Source organism: Dufourea novaeangliae, unplaced genomic scaffold (genome assembly GCF_001272555.1).
Source record: "Dufourea novaeangliae isolate 0120121106 unplaced genomic scaffold, ASM127255v1 scaffold101, whole genome shotgun sequence".
Taxonomy (NCBI): Eukaryota; Metazoa; Arthropoda; class Insecta; order Hymenoptera; family Halictidae; genus Dufourea; species Dufourea novaeangliae.
Window position 1 is genome coordinate 3,905,455 of NW_015373989.1, and position 18,842 is coordinate 3,924,296.

General features: G+C 45.6%; 1 protein-coding gene across 1 annotated transcript; it reads left to right on the plus strand.

Moving 5' to 3' along the window:
* The first annotated feature begins 1,797 nt into the window (after positions 1 to 1,797).
* LOC107187761 (venom prothrombin activator porpharin-D) lies at positions 1,798 to 18,834 on the plus strand. Its single transcript, XM_015575926.1, has 10 exons — positions 1,798 to 1,998; positions 16,179 to 16,275; positions 16,431 to 16,552; positions 16,636 to 16,737; positions 16,820 to 16,953; positions 17,034 to 17,164; positions 17,243 to 17,442; positions 17,510 to 17,644; positions 17,894 to 18,118; positions 18,295 to 18,834. The coding sequence occupies exons 1-10, from the start codon at positions 1,798 to 1,800 to the stop codon at positions 18,586 to 18,588; spliced, it is 1,641 nt and encodes a 546-aa protein (XP_015431412.1). The 3' UTR covers positions 18,589 to 18,834.
* The last annotated feature ends 8 nt before the right edge of the window (positions 18,835 to 18,842 follow it).

Sequence of the window (18,842 nt, forward strand, 5' to 3'; positions counted from 1 at the left end):
CAAACTCGAAGACAGATGGTGGAAGCAGGGAGGACTAAAAATATCGTCCGCTGGCACGCCGTTGGCTCGCTGTACTTGAACAATTTCTCCGACTGGAGAACGGACCGTTCCATGCTCTCTCGAGCTGAGAGCTCGCTGAGACGTTAGACAGTCGAAGGGAACGATCGCGTGGCTGACGTTTCCCTGTCGAATACCTGGTGCCCAGTTTTCGATCTCCGTCCATTGTACACTACACAGCGAAATTAAGGTGGTGAACGTCAAGAAAAATAACTGAGACCATTGTCTCATCACGACCTTGAAAAATTGTTGTGTCTGCGTATCTTCAAGCTGTTTGTCACGCTGTGAAAGAGGACGAACACAGTGCACGGGGTAAGTTTTATTACGGAACTTTAGCGGAGTTCGATATCTCGTGACCAGGGCTCGATAGTCCGTTCCCCGATGAAACAGGAGAGACACGCCAGCCGTGAATCGTATCCACTTTCGCGGTGTTACATAAAGAATCGGCAACGTAACGTATACTACTTTGCGTGGAGGCTCATATAATATCCTGGTGTACCTTTTTCCGAGGGAACGTGCCTCGCCACCTGTACATATATCCCACTCTCGACCATTTCTCGCGCGATCCTCCTACTGTAATCCTACACACCCGACTACTTCCGCCCGATTCATCGATTCCAACCGCTTATCGATCGTCTCTGCACGCTGGTTTTACGGTCTCTGTACGGAATCGTTGCCCGGTTTAATCTCGTATCCGCCTTGAGTCAAGGCTATCGTAAGTCAGTAGCCTGACATTTATCTCATCGGGATCACCTATTGAAACTGGAAGGGAAAAAAAGGAAAAGAAAAGTAAATGCCAGTGAATTACAGTGGTCGTGGCATTCTCATTCTACTTGTCGTTGATCCGTAACAATTTCCGAGTTGTCGGGCTCATTCGCGCAATTAGCAGGGAACTGTACCTGATTGCTTATCAAGGTCCTCGGCGACCGTGTAAACGAACACATCGCGAGAAATAGTATCCCCTCGGTTTAATTAACCCGTATGAAGCAAGGTAAAAAATTGTCTACCCATAAAAATTTAGTCAATCCTTTTTTCCTAAAACTCAAACCAATCAAACCCGACCAAAGAATCTCTCTATAACAATCAACCTCGACGAAATTACTTTCGCAAAGTTCGCGTAAGTCCATCAACGGGTCACGCGCGACGAGCCGATCCCTCGGAACCACCGATACGCGTCCATCACCGCAGAGTCTCCGCCGCCACCGGTTGATTATCCGGCCCACGAAATTAGCCCCATTGAACGCGAGCTTGGACCGCAGGCATCCGGAAAAAGGGTTAAATAACAGTTCTGATTCTGATCGATGGTTTCAGCGTTTGTAACCCGAAGGGAAATCCAGGAAACCAAGTCCTCGAGGGATCGCGTTAAAACGCCCGTAGCTGTCGTCGTCTTCGTGGATGATGCTCTACCATCGTCACACCGGGGGGAGCGAGTTTAGCCTCTACTCGAGGCCAAGTTCTTCCACTCATGGTGTTTTACGGCGCGCGGTTGTTTGAAATTCTTCGCGCGCGAGTCGCGGCCGTATTTATAGAGCCCCGGTGTGTGTGTGTCGGTACGCGAGTTCACGCACATAGAATCTTCAGCCACGGGGGCTGAAGGGAACACACTCGTGTAACGAAGAGGAACGGACGGAGAGACGAGGCTGCTGGTGGAAACGAGAAAACGTAGCTGCTTGCGTGTTCCGTCGACGGGAGTACACACGGAGGGACGAGCACGCGGCACGTCGCGATCATCATGAAGCGATGCATCCGCGACAGGAGCACCGGCCCGCTTCGTCGTCGAGCACGTCCTCGACGTCGTCGAACTGTCTGCGCTGGCTGCCCCCACTGGGAGGCAACGATTCACCGGGCATGATCGCCCGGCTGCCACGACCGAACGCCGCCGCGGCCCTCTTCGTTCTTGTTCTAACCATCGGGACCGCCGTTTGCGCCGATGACACTGTGGTGAGTACGTTTGATACATGTTTATCGACCACCTTTTGGTTGTGACAGCATGGTGAAATATGAATCACTCGTTGTTTTATGTACTGTGCTAATTTTCTGGGCAAGAATGTGGAACCGGATTTGCTAATTAATGAACGGGGGAAACATTCTACGAAGATTTAATAGAATGAGATAATAAGACTGATTGGAAACGATTTTATTAGACTGCGGATGTTTATGCATTTATATGTAGCATCCCTTAACTTGGAAAACGGAAGAAAGATTTTAATAACGTTGTGTACTATTTATGTGTTATTACGTGGGTAGTAAAGCCTCTAGTAAAAAATTCAAAATTCTATGCCATTTTAATTTTTAGATATTCGTGTCTGAAACTGAACTGTCATAAACTTCCGTAGTCTAGTAATGAGTTACTGTTCCATCAAACATGAACTCTGGTCCCATACTATTGGTCGGTAGGGTACGATCGAAAGAAATATTTGTTGCCAATAATTCATGATCAAGACGTTTCCTTACGTAGATACGCATGTGATGTATTAGGAACAGTAACAGCTGTTTATAAAAAATTATTTTAGTTCTCGACTTGTCCCCGATTTGTTTTAATTTCACTCTCGATCAAAGAAATTCAAGTCAACGTATCGTTTCCACATCGGTGCACGCGTAATTGTGCAATCATCCCAGGGTAAAATATTAATGAATACCACGGGGGGCGAGAGAGATAGAGAGAGAGAAAAAAAGAAGGAGTTCTGCAAATCACGGGAACGAGGTAGCCCTATCTGAACGCATATTAATCTGTTTAATTAAAGACAAGATACCCGCAGACCGGCGAGAACCATACTTTTCGCGAAGATTAAGAGCAATCCGGGACGTCGTTAAACGAAAGAGAGTTTCGTCTCGGCTGGATACACTGGTGGGACCCGACAATTCTTTTCACGGTTTCGACGTGTTTCCCGTTTATGGCCGCGATACTATTGGTCCCCCGCCGAGAGTCGAGTTACCGAACCGGGAGAACCGAGGCAGATCGATCTGGTGGATCGTAAAATCGTTTGGCGGGACAGGAGGGGATATTACGTGCGCCTAATGCGCCGTAATTTCGATATTTATCGGCTGCGTGATCTCGATACTTCTTGGACCGTTTTGCTTAACCCTTTCATTCCCAAGATATTTAACAATTACAAAGATACAAGGGACAATAATGTTTTATTTTATTGATAAACTTCTGAATGCGTGTTCTCAGATCGCACATGACGCCCAATAACGCCTTGAAGACGGCTTAAAGGCGTCTTAGACTTAAAATAGCAGTAAAATGGAGGTCTTCAAGGCGTCATGTGCTATCTGGGTTAAAGTGAGTTGCACCATCCATACATGACTAGGAAAAAACTATTACACACTCAGAGATATGAAAAAATACGATACTAATAGCTGTAGTGGGAACGAAAGGGTTAAATGCAACGGTAAGAAAAGGAAAGGAACCACGCGAGGGTTGAAAAACAATAAAGGTAGACGCGCGCAGTTTGCACACGTTGCTACGAATTCGGCGAACAGAGATGCACGACACGCAAGACGAGCACCTAATGGAAAACTAAAAATGTGCATTTAACCGTCGCGTCGCTCGCCGCCGTCGCGTTCTTTTCCGCCGACGCGCGCAGTGTGTAATTTCATTCGTCGCAGCGACTCGACGTCCCGCGAAATTGCTTGGTGATCGATGAGTGTGTGGATTTTACACTCGCGAACAGAATTTGTATGGTTAATCCTTCTAGCCTCTCGGGGTTCCTTTTCACGCGAGTTTCGATTGAGAAGCGTACAGAATGACTCAAATATCAATGGATACGTGATAAAGGAATTGTTGGAGAGAAAAATGGTAATTCAAGTTATGAGTTTTACCTACGATCATCATCTGTGAGAATCTTTTTTAATTCATGCCTTTATGATAGCTATTAATAGCTGTAACAGGATTCGTAGCGATTGTGTAAGTTCTACGGTGAAAGTTCACGCTAGAGTTAGGTGCTATACAAAACTTACTTTTTTTCTGGCTGAAAAGGGGATCCCTATTCAACAGAAGATATAAACGATTAAACCACTGTTAATTAATGACATTAAGTGTTGTTATCACGGTTACATTCTTGCGAGAATATAGTAGTCTAATGTCGAAGTCAGTAATGTTACGCATTCAATTCTGTGGAATACACATTTTATCCGTTTCGTCAGTGGAATCGGAATCGATCCCGTTCTACCAGTTTCGTGACAAGTATTCCGCCCTATTAGGCCGAGATTAAAGTCGACGGAACGTTTACGCGCCGGCAATAAACCCACAAATAGAATTCCTAGACGAGCCTGTAGGCACGTGTTTAGGAACCAGTTCCGTGGAAGCGCCGATCATCACTTGTCCAGATCAACGGAACAATGTTCTTCCGCAAATGCCAGACAATTTGTGCCGATTCATCGGGCAGAAATTGGCCATGTGCCGTTTAGTGGGTAGTTTAGAGGATCACGGAAAGCCTCGAGGAGACCGGGTCGTACGATAAAGCATTGTGTAGACACGAACCTAGTAATACCGACGCAATCCTAAGCGGAGAAACTCTGGTTCGGCTATGCTGCCCGTGGTAATTACTATAATTTCATTTAGCGGCTATCTTCGAATTCCCGACGATCCTGCATTCCAGGATCCTTTCTGGCGTGTGTGAAATTGCTTAAGAGTCTGAAATAACGGATCCTCCACGGACCGTAATAATATTGGGTCGAATTATCGCTCTGAGACATCCGGTGAAGCTCACAAAATACGGGTCTAAACAGTCTGGGAACTGATGCTGTAACTAATTCCATTCTACCGAACAAAATCTATAAACTCTGTCCAAAGATTTCACAACGTACTTCTAATCGTTGATAATTATTTTAGCTGAGATTGTAGCAAAGAATGAAGTTAGAATTTCCAATCACGTGGAAGTTTTCTATAAACGATCTTCACAAGTTCTATCCGTTTTCTCGTCTCATCTACTACTTCAAACGTCCACCTATTCATCTTCGCCTTCCTCTCCACTAAAGTTCGTACAATTAAAAACTGTCAAGTTATCCCTGTTAAATAACGGCACAGAATGTATTCGTGTTCAGAATTCGCAGCTGCAGCTCTCAGGTTACCACCCACAGACCCCAGGGGACATCAAAGACCGACGGCATTCGAGCACGACACTTACACCGAACTTTTTCGTTCCTCCGGTTCCGATGGTCCCGATAACATCTTCCCGCGAACCACGGCAGTCGTGGTTTATATTTAGGATGTCGTTTCTGTCTCGATCGCGGTGTTTTCGTGTGCAAACGGACACGGGATCGCGTCCCCCCACGGACCGTAAATCCGCGGGAAACTGGCGGTTACCGCCGGTTATCAAACGCGCCGGATTCGCAGCCGTGGACGACCACCAAACCGGTAAACACGATATAGCTCGTCACGTCAGAAATCCCTGTATGAAGAACCATCCAGAACGGGGAAAAATAGGGGCGGAGGAGGACGAGTGTGTTCGGATAAAGGATAAGCATTTATTTGAGTTCGTCCCTTATCTGGACTAACAGGCCAATTTATGTTTCGATACTTGGTCAGACGCACAGATAGCGGACAGATGTTGGACCGATGCTTCTTCCTTTCCCGCTGTTCGGCGTACTGTTATCGTAAAGTATACGTGGGAATGGCCGTGGAGTGGATGGTCGTTTCTGTAGAATATTTGAGGGGACGATACCCATATGTGACTGCTAAGAGTACAATCAAATGTACAGAGTGCGTTCCGTGGTGTGCATGACTCAATTCAGGAGTCGCTTTGGTAAAACAAAACCTTAATTCATTTTCATTCTTACATTTTCTGGCAGTTTATGCATGCAGAGTATCCTGTTGATTTTGTGAAGGACTGACAGTCCAAACTAGTGGGTATTCACTTTTGAATTCTATTAACCTTCATTCAAACAAACCTAATATCTAGGATATACTCAATACATCATCCAATGTCCCTTGATTAATACACCAGTCTCGATCATTAACGATATATCATGGTAGAACCGAATCCGTTGTTTTTCGATGAAAAATGACACAGTTGATAGATTATTCTCTTGAAAAACGCGAAGAGTAGATTATCTACTATCTCTTACAAACGTTCAAGTTATTCTTTAATTAATAGTTGTCTGTCGGTGAGTACCATGTAGGCGCGACGAAAGAAAGATGACGTGTCCCGTCGGTGACTATCCAGCAGCGGAAAAATGGCGGCTGACCCCGGGTGTACGCGAAGGCGAACTCTTGCCGCCCTCTTGGACACCCCGCGGCGAAACTTCCTGTCGCGAGGGATTCACAGAGGTCCTCTTGTCTGTTATTCTATTAGCGTGCCGGGATCGACGGAATAATTTACCGCTATCCAGACGAGATGGTCTCAGCGTTGAGACAATGCGGAGACTCGCAGAGTGGATTACGGTGATGGTACTTCTGACGTTGAAGATTAATAACCATGGCGATTCTTTATTTCGGAGCACCCTCGAAGCTTTATAGTTCGATTAACGGTCATTAATGACCACATTGGTCGGTTGATCATAGTTAATGATAAAGAGGGAATTGTTCGGTGTCCTTGAACGATCTCTGGTATTGCATTTGGACTTGGCTAATCACGAAACGTTGAGGCCAATTGCAAACTGAAATGAATGTCCATTATCCAGATCTACTTCGAACTCTGACATCGGACGAGTTACAAGTCTCGTTTCGGCGATTTTGTTCCGGCCACACTGGCGCAGATTCGGCACAATCTTTGTGTTATTAGGTCACACGACATTGACGCGTTATTTTTATTATTGTCGGTAAAGTCATTTTTAGGCACTACAAGTTAAGTGTCTCCTCTCAATGTCTGTTATGACAAGATATTCGTTCTAAAAGGTGTTTCGATACGGTCCTAGTAAGAGACGGTTGACCTGAACTTTTCGAGAGAAACTATTCGATACACGAATGATAAATGTTATTTGTCTACCGGTACAGCACGAGAAGATAACGGGTGTCACGGTTTGTATAAATTTTTGGTGTCCACTTTCGAGGCTGGTTTACAAAAATCGTGGCGCACACCGTCGGTGATCATTCGTATCACGTGATTTTTCAGAGGGAACTCGTAAAACAAGTGATAGTAGCCGTAGATAAGTGAGGGCAACATTAGGTACTAATGAGATCGATAACTCAAACCATTGACCGCAGATTCGAAAAGAGAAAGACGGTTCTTCGAGGCTGAACGAGCACGGCAAAACAAACTCGGTTTGGTAAACATCGGGATATCCGATTCGCGGGAATCGTTAAATCGGCCGACGGGCAGAAAACGAGTTGTATTTAATACACACAATATTAATGGGGACAGTTCTTTGTATGCGGGCAAGTTATACCGGAATAACTTGTTCCGATAGGTTTCCACTCGTTGCAGAACGATTGCTAAACCCCCTAAGTAAAGGTACAATGTCACGTGCACCGGTTACCAATACCGATTTCTCCCTGTCCACGATCCCGTCGAATCGAAAATGTTCGCGCCAATCGAAAACGAACTTTCTAATGGATCGACCCCTTGGGAATAAACGACACGCCCCATTTCATTAACGTTACTTCCGTCACGATCAGATACTCGATCTGTCACAACCTTTGAACAAGCAAAGGTAATTTATAATTTTTTTCGGTCGAAAGAAATCCGTAAACATGAGGAAAACATAGTATGCAAATTTCCTCTTCTCGATAAATCAACTTTTCCCCGTCACTTCGAGACGGGTACAGTTGGAATCGTTAACCGACTAACAGCGCGACGAAGAATCTGTTTCCCCGATCTCGCTCCGAGACCAGGCGCAGAATTCTAATCGCACGCTGACCGTTTCTCCGCGTACGAGACAATGGAATGGCGATCGCGCGGAATACGAAAAAGAAACGAGGAGGAAAAGCGACAGGCGGAGGGGGTGAGAGCGAAGCGTCCCAACGATTCACGGAGCTCTTCGAGACCGAGCGAACGGGAACGGCTCTCGATCGTCAGGACACCGTCCAGAAGAACTGTATAGTTTGTAGAATAAACACGGTGACTTTCTTGGGATCCGTTCAAGTCAGTAAATAATATCCTTGTCGCGTACAAAATTAATTTGCCGATTCGTACAAAAAATTAATGAACTTTGTATTTGCTGTATATTTCAAAATTCTATTGAACTTTGTATTGTTGAGTTACGGAACGATCAGAAAACTTACTACAATACATCACAAATTTCTTGAGTAGGATTAGAATCCAAGGTACGAGGTATTCAATTATTTCTTTTAATGGAATTTTGTTCAGGATTTATGCCTCCTGTTTCCTGTTCATCGAGCTTAAGGTTAAAAAATAGTTCAAGGATCACAGACCAAGTGTATTAAAAGAAAAAAGTTAATGAACGCTCGAAGAACCCTGTTGTTCGACATCTCGATGACGTTTCACGAACACACTGTATTTGTTCCGCCGAGTATACGCCGGCGTTTCTACTCGTCCTCTTCGTCCTGGCCGTCCTCCCTTCGTGCCCCCTTTCAATCCTCCCCGTCGCGACGACAACTTTTTGCCCACCGCGAGGTTAACATACTTCCTGCCCCGCAACGGGCTGAAATTCCACGCGATAGTCGTCACGATACGCAGTAAGAAGCTAATCGAGCTGCCTTGGAGCGGTCCCGTGGGAGAAGGAATCTCCACGGGGTGCCAAAGGGAACGCTCAGCCTTTCCCAGTTCCACTCCGGTGTTATACGATGAAAATCGTACGATGTGCCACTTTTAGTCCCTATCTACGACTGTTTAACGAACAGACGACGACGCTAGGGGAAGAAATTCTGTGTCTGATGAAAGTGCTGCAGATGGTGCTCCGGAGGATTAACACCCGATAAAACGAAGTTTTAATTTCTTGTTCCTGTAATAGGAGCAGATAATCCAGGGGCCACAGCTTTGGTCGAGTCGTTTGTCGAGATAAACCAGGAAACACTAAATGATCCCTCGCAAATGCAACCCCTAATATTGAATTCGTTCAATACCTATAAATATTACAGGAAATTATCGATGAGTGTTCAGGCGTCATCCCCACCACTGGAGAAGTCTCCCGTGGAAGTCAAGCGCCCAGTAGTGGGGATGACGTCTGAACACTCAGTGCTTACAGGCTTCGAACAGTCATCGATGACTTCCTGTACTCCTTGCTCGAATGAAAGAAACGTTAAGAAAACCCCTGCAATTCTTCGTGTATTTTTCTTCTAGAAAAACGTCCCCACAGTTTCATAAGCAACTATAAATCAGTTGATTCTAGATCCCCGGACGAAGGGACGATCAACTTCTGCGAGGACAGCCTCTTCTCGCTTCACGATGCACTAAACTGGATGCTTTAGTGCGCGCGTAGTATCATTCGTCGCCTGTACCTGCTCGTCTTTCGAATCATTCGACGCGTGTGCAACTGTTGCCTGGTCTAATGAAGAGCAATGCTACGGCCAATGCTGTAGCACGACGATGAAGATGTGCCCGATCCGCAAATAACCCTCGGCAGTAAACCACGAAGTCGAACGTCGTTCGTCCGAGGTAGAAAAAAAGAGGGGACAGGTGCCGTTTAACGGCGTTCGCTGTTTGAAAAACGCACAGCCAGGTGTGATTATACTCTCGGGGTGGCTTGGTCCCTTCGAGCCATTGCGACGGCGCAGCGCTTTACGGTTCGAGCCTCTTCCGAGCCTCGAACTAATCCCGCGAATTAAGGCTCGTTAATACCCCAGGCCAGAAATAGCGGCTCCTTCTGGAACGCGAAGTTCGAAGCGTCGCTGGAACGGCTGTAGCGAAATCGAGCGAACCTATGGTACAAGGCAGAACCACCGACGAATTAATTATCATCTCGTTCGCCGGCCATACGCGATCCCGAGATACCTCTGATCGGCCGTCGAACGTTAATCGATGGATGCCACTCGTATACGCGGGTCTGTCAGCGATTTGTCTTGTTTTTCGCTGCGTTACGTAACTATTATCGGCGATTTCTTCCTCATAGCTCGGGTAGATCGAGAAACGACCCAGTTGCAATCGTTAATTGTCGAACAAATTCCGAAATCCCTTTCACTCGCAAGGTAAATGTTTACAATACCATCTCTATTTTTAATCGAGTGATCACAGAGTCGAATGGACGCGATGTTTCCTCGGAATCGACTAAAACTGTGCTCGTTTAAAGAAACGTTTCTCGAAACGGGCGAAGACGAACGGTAGCCAGATAGGGTCGGCGACGGGGAAAATAAATACACGCGGGGTGGTATCTCACGGTGGGGAGGGAAGACGCCTATTTTTACCTCGATTCCCTTCAACGAGGTCAAGCAATCTCTGTAGAGGCGAAGTTCATCGCGACATGAAGCCTCAGGCGTCTCGGTGTGTTCAATGATTCTAATTTAAACTCGGCGATCGGACTCTAATCTCGGACACAATGCGCACACGGCAATATAGGGAGTTTTTTTTTTCCCCCGAGCTGATACACGGGGACAGGCACACTCGGCCACTCCTCGCCGCGGAACTGAGTTTCATTGGTCGCATCCGTTTCGCAAAGCACACCGGGGGGAACAGGAAAGTAACAAGTCGGCCGGGGTACACACCGTTTCATTAGATTCTGCGCACAAGTGGGCGGACAATCGCCGTCGTGTGTGCTCCTCATCGTACAAGGGAGACAGTAAATCACGCGATGATCTCATCACGGCATTAAGATATTACACACGGGCGAAAGAGAGAGATGCACGTGGTGGTTCCGTTGGGTGTATACTGTATACACGATAAACAAGCAGGACCGCTACCGTTGCCAGCAATAAATTCCGTGGGAGTTCTTGTTCACCGACGTTCTTCCGACACGTGGCATGTTAAGGCGGGGATAGGGACCGGGAACAGCGCAACGGTTTCGGGTTATCGTTTTTCAGTGTAAATCTGCTGCTGGATGTCGCCCCCGGTGGCTGTGGGAGTCCCCGTAGATCCCCTTGTAATCTTGTAAATAGAAGGTCCGCGGAGGTAGGACTGGTTCTGACGATCGATCTTCGTGCATTTCACCTCGGGTTCAGGCAAATTGTAGAGGTTGCGATGCTTTATTTTGGGCCACGGACACTTACGGCTATGCTTTCTGAGTATAATACGGGAAAAACGTTTCAATTAATACAACCGATCGCTCAGTTACTTCTGAGAAAACTGATATGACCGATCCATCACTTGGGATTACTGGAAGGTACTGATGTTTGTGAAGTGCTTTGTCAGTGGGAGTGAAATCAATCGACTGTTCCAAGTTGCTCCTCCCACTTGCAATTACTTCTCACGAAACGGGAAGAATATAAATTGCACGACTTGAGATCAGACTTCAATCTATTTCATAACCAGGGAAATATATTTTATTGTCTCTTTTAAAAGTATATCAGTATAATCGGGGAAATCTATTTTATTGCCTCTTTTCAAGTTCTGAAAAGGCTTAAGAATTAAGACGATATACTCGAGTCGTCTAATGACCGCGCACACGTGACAGGCCAACACAACGGATCGTTTAGATCAGTCGACCCACGGATCGTGAATCTCGAAGCGTCGTTCGGGGCCGAGCGCGTTCTTTCGCAAAACGCTCGAAGTCTTCGCGGAAGAGACGAGCATTGCATGACGAGCTCGTTCCGCTGAATCGTCGCGGACGGGATAAGCGTAAAGAGATCCGTGCAACATCGCGCGGAACATTATGACGACGACCTTCCCGATGCTCTTCTGACCGTGTCGTCACGATTGAAAGACCATTAGGCCTTTAAGGAGGAGCACGAAATCTATTTCCACTTAACGGTTACCTCATTCCTCATCCAAATACTCATCCATGCCGGAAGTGATTTAACCATTCGATACGGGAGAAGATTTAGTTGCATACATACAGTAAATCCTGGATGAGTGTTCGAAGGCACCTCAGTACTAACCAGGAGAGGTCCCCAGGTGTAACGCTGACTTTTCAACAAGGTTTAGCAAAGCGCTAGAGTTTGGAATTCAGAAGCCAATGATATTTCTTTCAGCCGCATACGGCCAGTAGTTTATGAAATATTCAATTGTTCAGTGCCGAGGAGCCTTCGAAATACTCATCGAGGATTTATCGTACAACACACTATCAAGAACAAAAAAAAACTTTCAAAGCTCATTAAAAAACTGAAATAGATTCCAGATTTCTCTGTCCAATCAAAGTCTCTACGGTCGACAAGTGGCAAGCTCCAGACGTTCCGGCAATTTCGAAGCCGTTGTTCCGTCTCGCGATTGTTGCTCCCACCTGGACGAAGAACCGTGAACAGAAAGTGAAGTAAACGTTCGCTCGCGGCGGCGTTCATTCGCGGAATTCTCATGAAGCGGACATACGCGGCAGGATTTACGCGATGTCGCGCCGCGGCCCGAGACTTCATCCTGACCATAGTAGGTGGACGGAGGACCTTGGCCTTCGGATCGCGCGCGCGCAAACGGGGAACATAAATCAGACCGGGATCTCGCCATAGCGAGCAGCGTTCCATCGAGCCCAGAAGTCCGTATTAAATCCGTGGTGTAGTCCACCAGTCGAAGAAATCCCCGGCCATTTTCGGACATTGGACACTCCGGCCGCGCTACCATCTACGGTATAGTCGGGGCGTCAGCCCGCGAAACGAATGTCATTGCTTCCGAACCTTATCCATCTTCTTCGGCATGTGTTGCCTGCACGGTTCTCCTGGCTGGCCACCCCATCCTCTCCATCGTCGGTCCGCAAGAATCCGTTTTTTCTACCATCGCCTCCTCCATCCTCTTTTTTTGCCCGATCTTCTTTGCGGCGGGTCGCTCTGCTTTGTCGAGCACGTCCCGGCGAAAATGGTTTCATCGCGGGTTTTTGGTCGCCTAAGATGGGATGCTTTATACAGTTACTGCTCCCTTCGCGGAGGTTGTTACCGGCTGATGTACTCCCTTATTGCCACTTTGTTGAATCTTGATTAAATTGCCGCCGCGTAAAATATCGTTTCTCGGCGGTACTGGCCATAAGGGTATACATGGCTTTTTTCTCTGAAATTTCTTGTATTGCGTTTTGATTTACTTCGTGTGCCATCTTTCGCTTTTTTGTTGACGATGACAGGCCTTTACCTACTACTGCAAGAAATAGATTATTGGAATCTGATGGTGATTCTTTGGAAAAATTAATATATTTACTCTGAAATAGTAACCATGATTTATTTTACTACAAAAACACTTGGTAGAGAATGTATCCTCAAAAGGTGTCCTTGGATCTTCAACGTTAATTCGATAGAAGCTGCTAAAGCAGGGTTCCAGCTCTCGAAACTCGAAAAGAATCCCGTCTCGTTCTGCTCCGAGGCCCAATTTGTCGCTTCTTCCGTGGCCAGCGTGAACAAAGAAAAAAGGTACTGGAGAGGAGGAGTCAGGCTCTTCCCTGTGGAGACAGGTAGAAGACAACAGGAATTTGTATGCGGTATGGTGGACATGGCCAAACTAAGCTGAAGTCAGCGGTGCCCTTGCATCTTCTTGTTTCCCCCGCAAAAACCGCGTGCCATGTAAAAGGGAAGTAATTCCGAGGGATGAAGCACGCAGGGTGACTGTGGCTGGTCGAATACACTCGATCGAAGACGTGGTTCACGGACGAAAGATTTCGAAAAATTTTAACGAAGATCGACCGACGGTGTCGCGTAAGGGGTGGCTTGCGCATTCGACGCGGCTCACAGTGAATTCCTGAATGCTGTGCCGCAAATGATTCACAGGCATTACGTATGCAAGTTTAATACCGTTTCGCATTCAATGCGCTGCATCCCTGAACGGCACCCTACCAAGGCACATTCCACCGGGTCCCTGGACTGTGCTCTGGCCTAGGCACATTTGCTCGTAGTTTATGTACACGTGGTAACTGTACTTAAGTGCAGAGTGTCTTTTGGTCCCGCAATATGGCGTTCGTTCCCACGGGAATTGTCCTAGAAGCGAAAGAACGTTCGAATATATTTTATTGTGGCATTCATGAAAAACATTTCCTACTGTTCGTAGGAAGAATTAGAATTTACTTGGAAAAAAGGTGCTTCGAGACGGTGAACTACTTGCACACTATGGAAGAGAATCGACTGAGGAACCTGTTTCTTTTTATAGCACCAGTGGAGAAATTAATTGTGCAATACGGGAACATCGTTAACCCTGAACTCTCTCAGACTCCGTGGATTCAAGACGCGCGTGTTTCCTCTCCGTAGAGAGCCAACCAGATCATAAACTCGAGGGGAACAACAAAATTATCGTGGCTCGTTTAAATGAATTCAACGCGACTTACAAGACCGGCGCCGTAAAATCCATCGTTCTGGAGATCTCGCATCCCATTAGCGTCTGTAGCGACAAATCGAGTATCCGTTTATCTCGAATATCATTTTTCGTTTATAACGAACTAACGATCTATCACGTTTAGGTCGTAGAACCGGGCTTTGCTTTACGATCTCTGAACAGAGAGAAAAGAAAATACATATTTAGCCTCTCTTCAACATTAGTAATATCTCTTCTTGATAAATGAGTATCTCCTCATAGAATTATCTACAACAATCTAAGAACTTTTAGAAACGTTAACCATTTACACTTATTATCATAAATGCCACAATCCCTCGAATAAAATAGTCCAAAAGGATCAAGATACTAATATTCCCGATAATAACAGACCTAGAGGACTTAGAATCTCTAACGATGCAAATACTGAAATTGGACCCTAATTAAAGAGAAAAATCCAGCCCATGATCCGTATTACAGAGACACATCAAAGGAGACCTAACAATTTTCTTTCATCCGTCCATCTAAAGGAGACAATTAGGTGTTCTGTTTCTGTTGGACCATCGCGTGCGCAATATATATTCACTATCATCATTCTCCATTCAGTCTCCGATTTCTCAAGCAGCCCGACCTCGATGAGGTAACTGGTCGCCGTGTTTCGCGTTTCCATTGTCTAGGATAATAAGGGTACGTGTGGGCCGTTCGACGGAGGGTGTGATCTGTGCCAGTTCCACTTTCGACCGAACGGCCAGATCTCTACTCGAACCCTCTCTCATAGGGCCACGGAGGCGGGGAAGGAACGACTGCGATTTCGCGGTGCCTACGCGCGTGAACACGGTGACATTGTGTAACGGATGATTAGCGACCGAGGTGGGTTACGTCGCGATGCCATTTACGAGCTAGCAAATTGAGTTTAGCGCCGTCGCGTGCTGAACGTTACAGCCTTGGAGGAATGCTGGACGCGATACTCGAGACGTCCTCTCGCTGAGACGCTGCTCTATTAACTCTTTCCTGAAGACCGGGTAATTGCGCAGGCGTTTTTTTTTCGCGACGATTCTTCTTTGCTAACGGCAATCCACTCGAGAAAACGTGATTAGTACGGGACATTCGAGTTAGAATGTATCTTTGTGAAAGAAGAGAAATCTTGGGGTTTGTTAGTGGATTGTCGTGGGTTCTTTTGATGATTTTTTGATAGTGATTTTTTTTCCGAGTAGAACGGCAAAACACAGTATTTTTTTCCAGTTATATTGGATGAGTGTTCCTTTCACTTTAGGGAGACTTGTGACCCGAAGAAGTAGAAAAACCCTGTGGTTAGGAGACTTTTTCGACGTATAATTTGTTCAAACTATATAACCTTATTACACGGTTAATCGTGGGGAACCAATTGTTTTACTAGTATTTGCTCAAGTAAGTAGAACCTGTCATCGCTGCCATCCACGAAAGACATTTTCCCGAGGTTTGAGGTAAATTCGTACGGCGTTGCGTTGGCAGGCTGCCCTGTTTGTGTCCATCAAACGATCGTCGGTTTACAGACGTTAATAACGCGTGTCCACTGCGCAAATTACGAAAATCATCGTTAACGCGTTCAATTGGAATCCACGCAACACTTCAGGCGTGCTGCGTCCATTACTTCGGTTCGCAGCTGTTAATCCCAGGTCGTTTTTGCAACGATCTGCCTACGTGACGGACGTGCACTTCGTGGCGGAATTACTTTTCCTCGTGCTTAATGTCTTGTCCGCGTCTGGAGACCACTGTCACGGATACTTTTATAAACGAGGATGGATTTTTTTATTAGATCCCCCCCCCCCTAGCGTGAAATGGTTTCAGCTTTTTAAGAAACAAATATGCAAAGTCACGCTTCGAAACTGTCGTCGCGGTGTAAATGATTAATTACGGCTGCCTTTGTGCTAATTTTAGAGCGGGAACAGGACGCTCGTGACCGACGGGAACAATAATTCGAGCTGGGTACGCGTGCTCGACGGAGACTCTGTCCTGGAACAATTACCAAATAACAGTGAGTAGTTTTGAAAATATTCTGCTATTAATTACGGAATAGTTTTCGTAAAATCGTTCGACAAACGAAGAAGAATATCAGAACTTTGTTTTGACTTAAAACTCATTCCGTTTCGATTACTGATTTATATTATCGAGAGAAATTATTTTTTACAGAGTCCTCGAGATTGTCCTTCTTCACGAACTGGAGCGAATGGTCCGTGTGCGACCGCCATTGCACGCAGAACCGCGTTCGAAGGTGTCGAGTGAAGAAGAAATGTGGAACCACGCTACACAGGGTGGGTTTAGGAAAAAAAAAATTCATTTCTAAATTCACTGCTGGTAAAACGAGTATGACATAAAATGTATTTTTTAATCGTAGGAGGAGCGTACCTGTCAGCACAACAGAAAAGGTAGATGGAGACGATGCAAGCAACGACAGAGACGGGGACATCGACGGAAGGACAAGTTTCACGTTGTACAGGTGGAATTTTAATATCCTCAACCTTCAGATTCAACAATTATTTATTATACATTAATTTTCAACAATTTTTATACTACATCAGGTACCGAAAAAAGATGCCGAGCCCAGGCAAGGGGAAAGAAGGGGGAAAGACGTCAAGGACAAGTCTGTGGGACATTATGGGAAGTGGAGCAAGTGGTCACCTTGCACAAGGCTGTGCACGACTCAACGTCACAGGTAAAACTAGTTCAAACTTCTTATAAACAAAACGAATATCGTATGAGAATAGATAATTATTCACCGAATTTTTTATGAAGGTGGTGCAAGAAGCCCGGAATTTGCGGTCGTGACGTAATAAGGGAGAGCGCCTATTGCTACGTGGAGGGTAGCTTCTGCCAAAGATGGATCCATCGGAAGATCCGTGGGAGCCAAGAAGAAGACAGTGACGGTAAGCCCAATAATAATTAAACAAATTCTACGTTCCTTGATTTTCGGTAAATAAAGCAATCCATTGAATCGTTTACAGATATGGTATTGGACGAATTCGAATTGAACCCCAATACCGTCGACAGTTTCATCCCCGAAAAAAATTCTCATGCTTGGAAGTGTGGACTTGCCAGTACCCACAAGAATTCTCGGCTCTCGTATTTCACAAGAATTATAGGCGGACGTCCAGCAACCCGGGGAAGTTGGCCCTGGCAAGTTGCAGTATTGAACAGATTTCATGTATGTATTTCTAATGGTTTAAAATATCAATAATTTGTCATTCTTACTGATAGATGAATTTTTATAGGAAGCTTTTTGCGGAGGTACACTGATCTCGCCAAGGTGGGTGTTGACTGCAGCACACTGCATCAGGAGGCGTCTTTATGTTCGTATTGGGGAACACGATTTGACTGTGAAGGAAGGCACGGAGCTGGAGATGAGGGTACTTATTACTGACAAATTCAAGAGTTCCAACAATACTACAGTCAATAGTATACCTATATCTAAAAAGTTATATTTACCACGTAACCCGACAGAATCACCAATATATCGATCATTCTTTTTCACGATTGAGCCCCATTTCTATAGAATTTTGTAAATCTTCAACACCAGTCAGATTCAGAGAAATAGAGTGTTTATTTTTTAAAGTAGATTCTAGCGTTCCTAATACATCTTTTCTTTCGAAATTCAGGTAGACTCATTCAAGGTACACCCTGAATATGACCCGGACACTGTGGACAATGACATAGCGATGCTGCACCTTCCAATCAGTTTGACCGCGTCTCCGTCGAGAGGTATCGCTTGTCTACCAGCGCCTAACCAACCTTTACCCGCCAATCAGCTGTGCACGATCATCGGCTGGGGAAAGTCGCGAGTCACCGATGACTTCGGTACCGACGTTTTGCATCAGGCTCAGGTATCGTCCAACATAAGCACAATTTATCTTCGCAGATGTAACCAAACAAAGAATTCTAATTCAGAGTTTTTGTGAAGTCAAAAATTCTGCTAAAAGGAAACTATGAATAAAAATTATCCTTAAACTATCGTTTGTTGTCTGATGGAAATAATTAATACCATTCATTTGCGTTTCAGATACCGATAGTATCCTCCGAAGCCTGCCGTGACGTTTACATGGATTACAGGATCACTGACAATATGTTCTGCGCGGGATATCGACGCGGAAAGATGGATTCTTGCGCCGGTGACAGCGGAGGTCCGCTTCTCTGTCGAGATCCCAAAAGACCCGATCATCCGTGGACCATTTTCGGGATCACCAGTTTCGGCGAAGGCTGTGGGAAACGCGGGAAATTCGGAATATACGCGAAACTGTCGAACTACGTTCGCTGGATCAGTCGAGTGATGAAGGAAACCAACGACTCTGATTAACGAACTACGGACACCTGTGTGTGCCTCAGCGTTTAATTACCGTGTTATTAATCGTTGAGAGATTGTTGCGAATTTATAATTAATTTCTTAACGAGAACAATCACCGAAATTCGATCGCGTGATAAATAAGAATAGAACCTCTTCGTGTAAGCGTTAAATCGATCGTCGTGATCTCTTAACCCTAGAATGATGTTATCAGCTCGCCAGACGACAATTCTCTTTAATAACCAGTGTAAACTTACCAACGCAAGTTG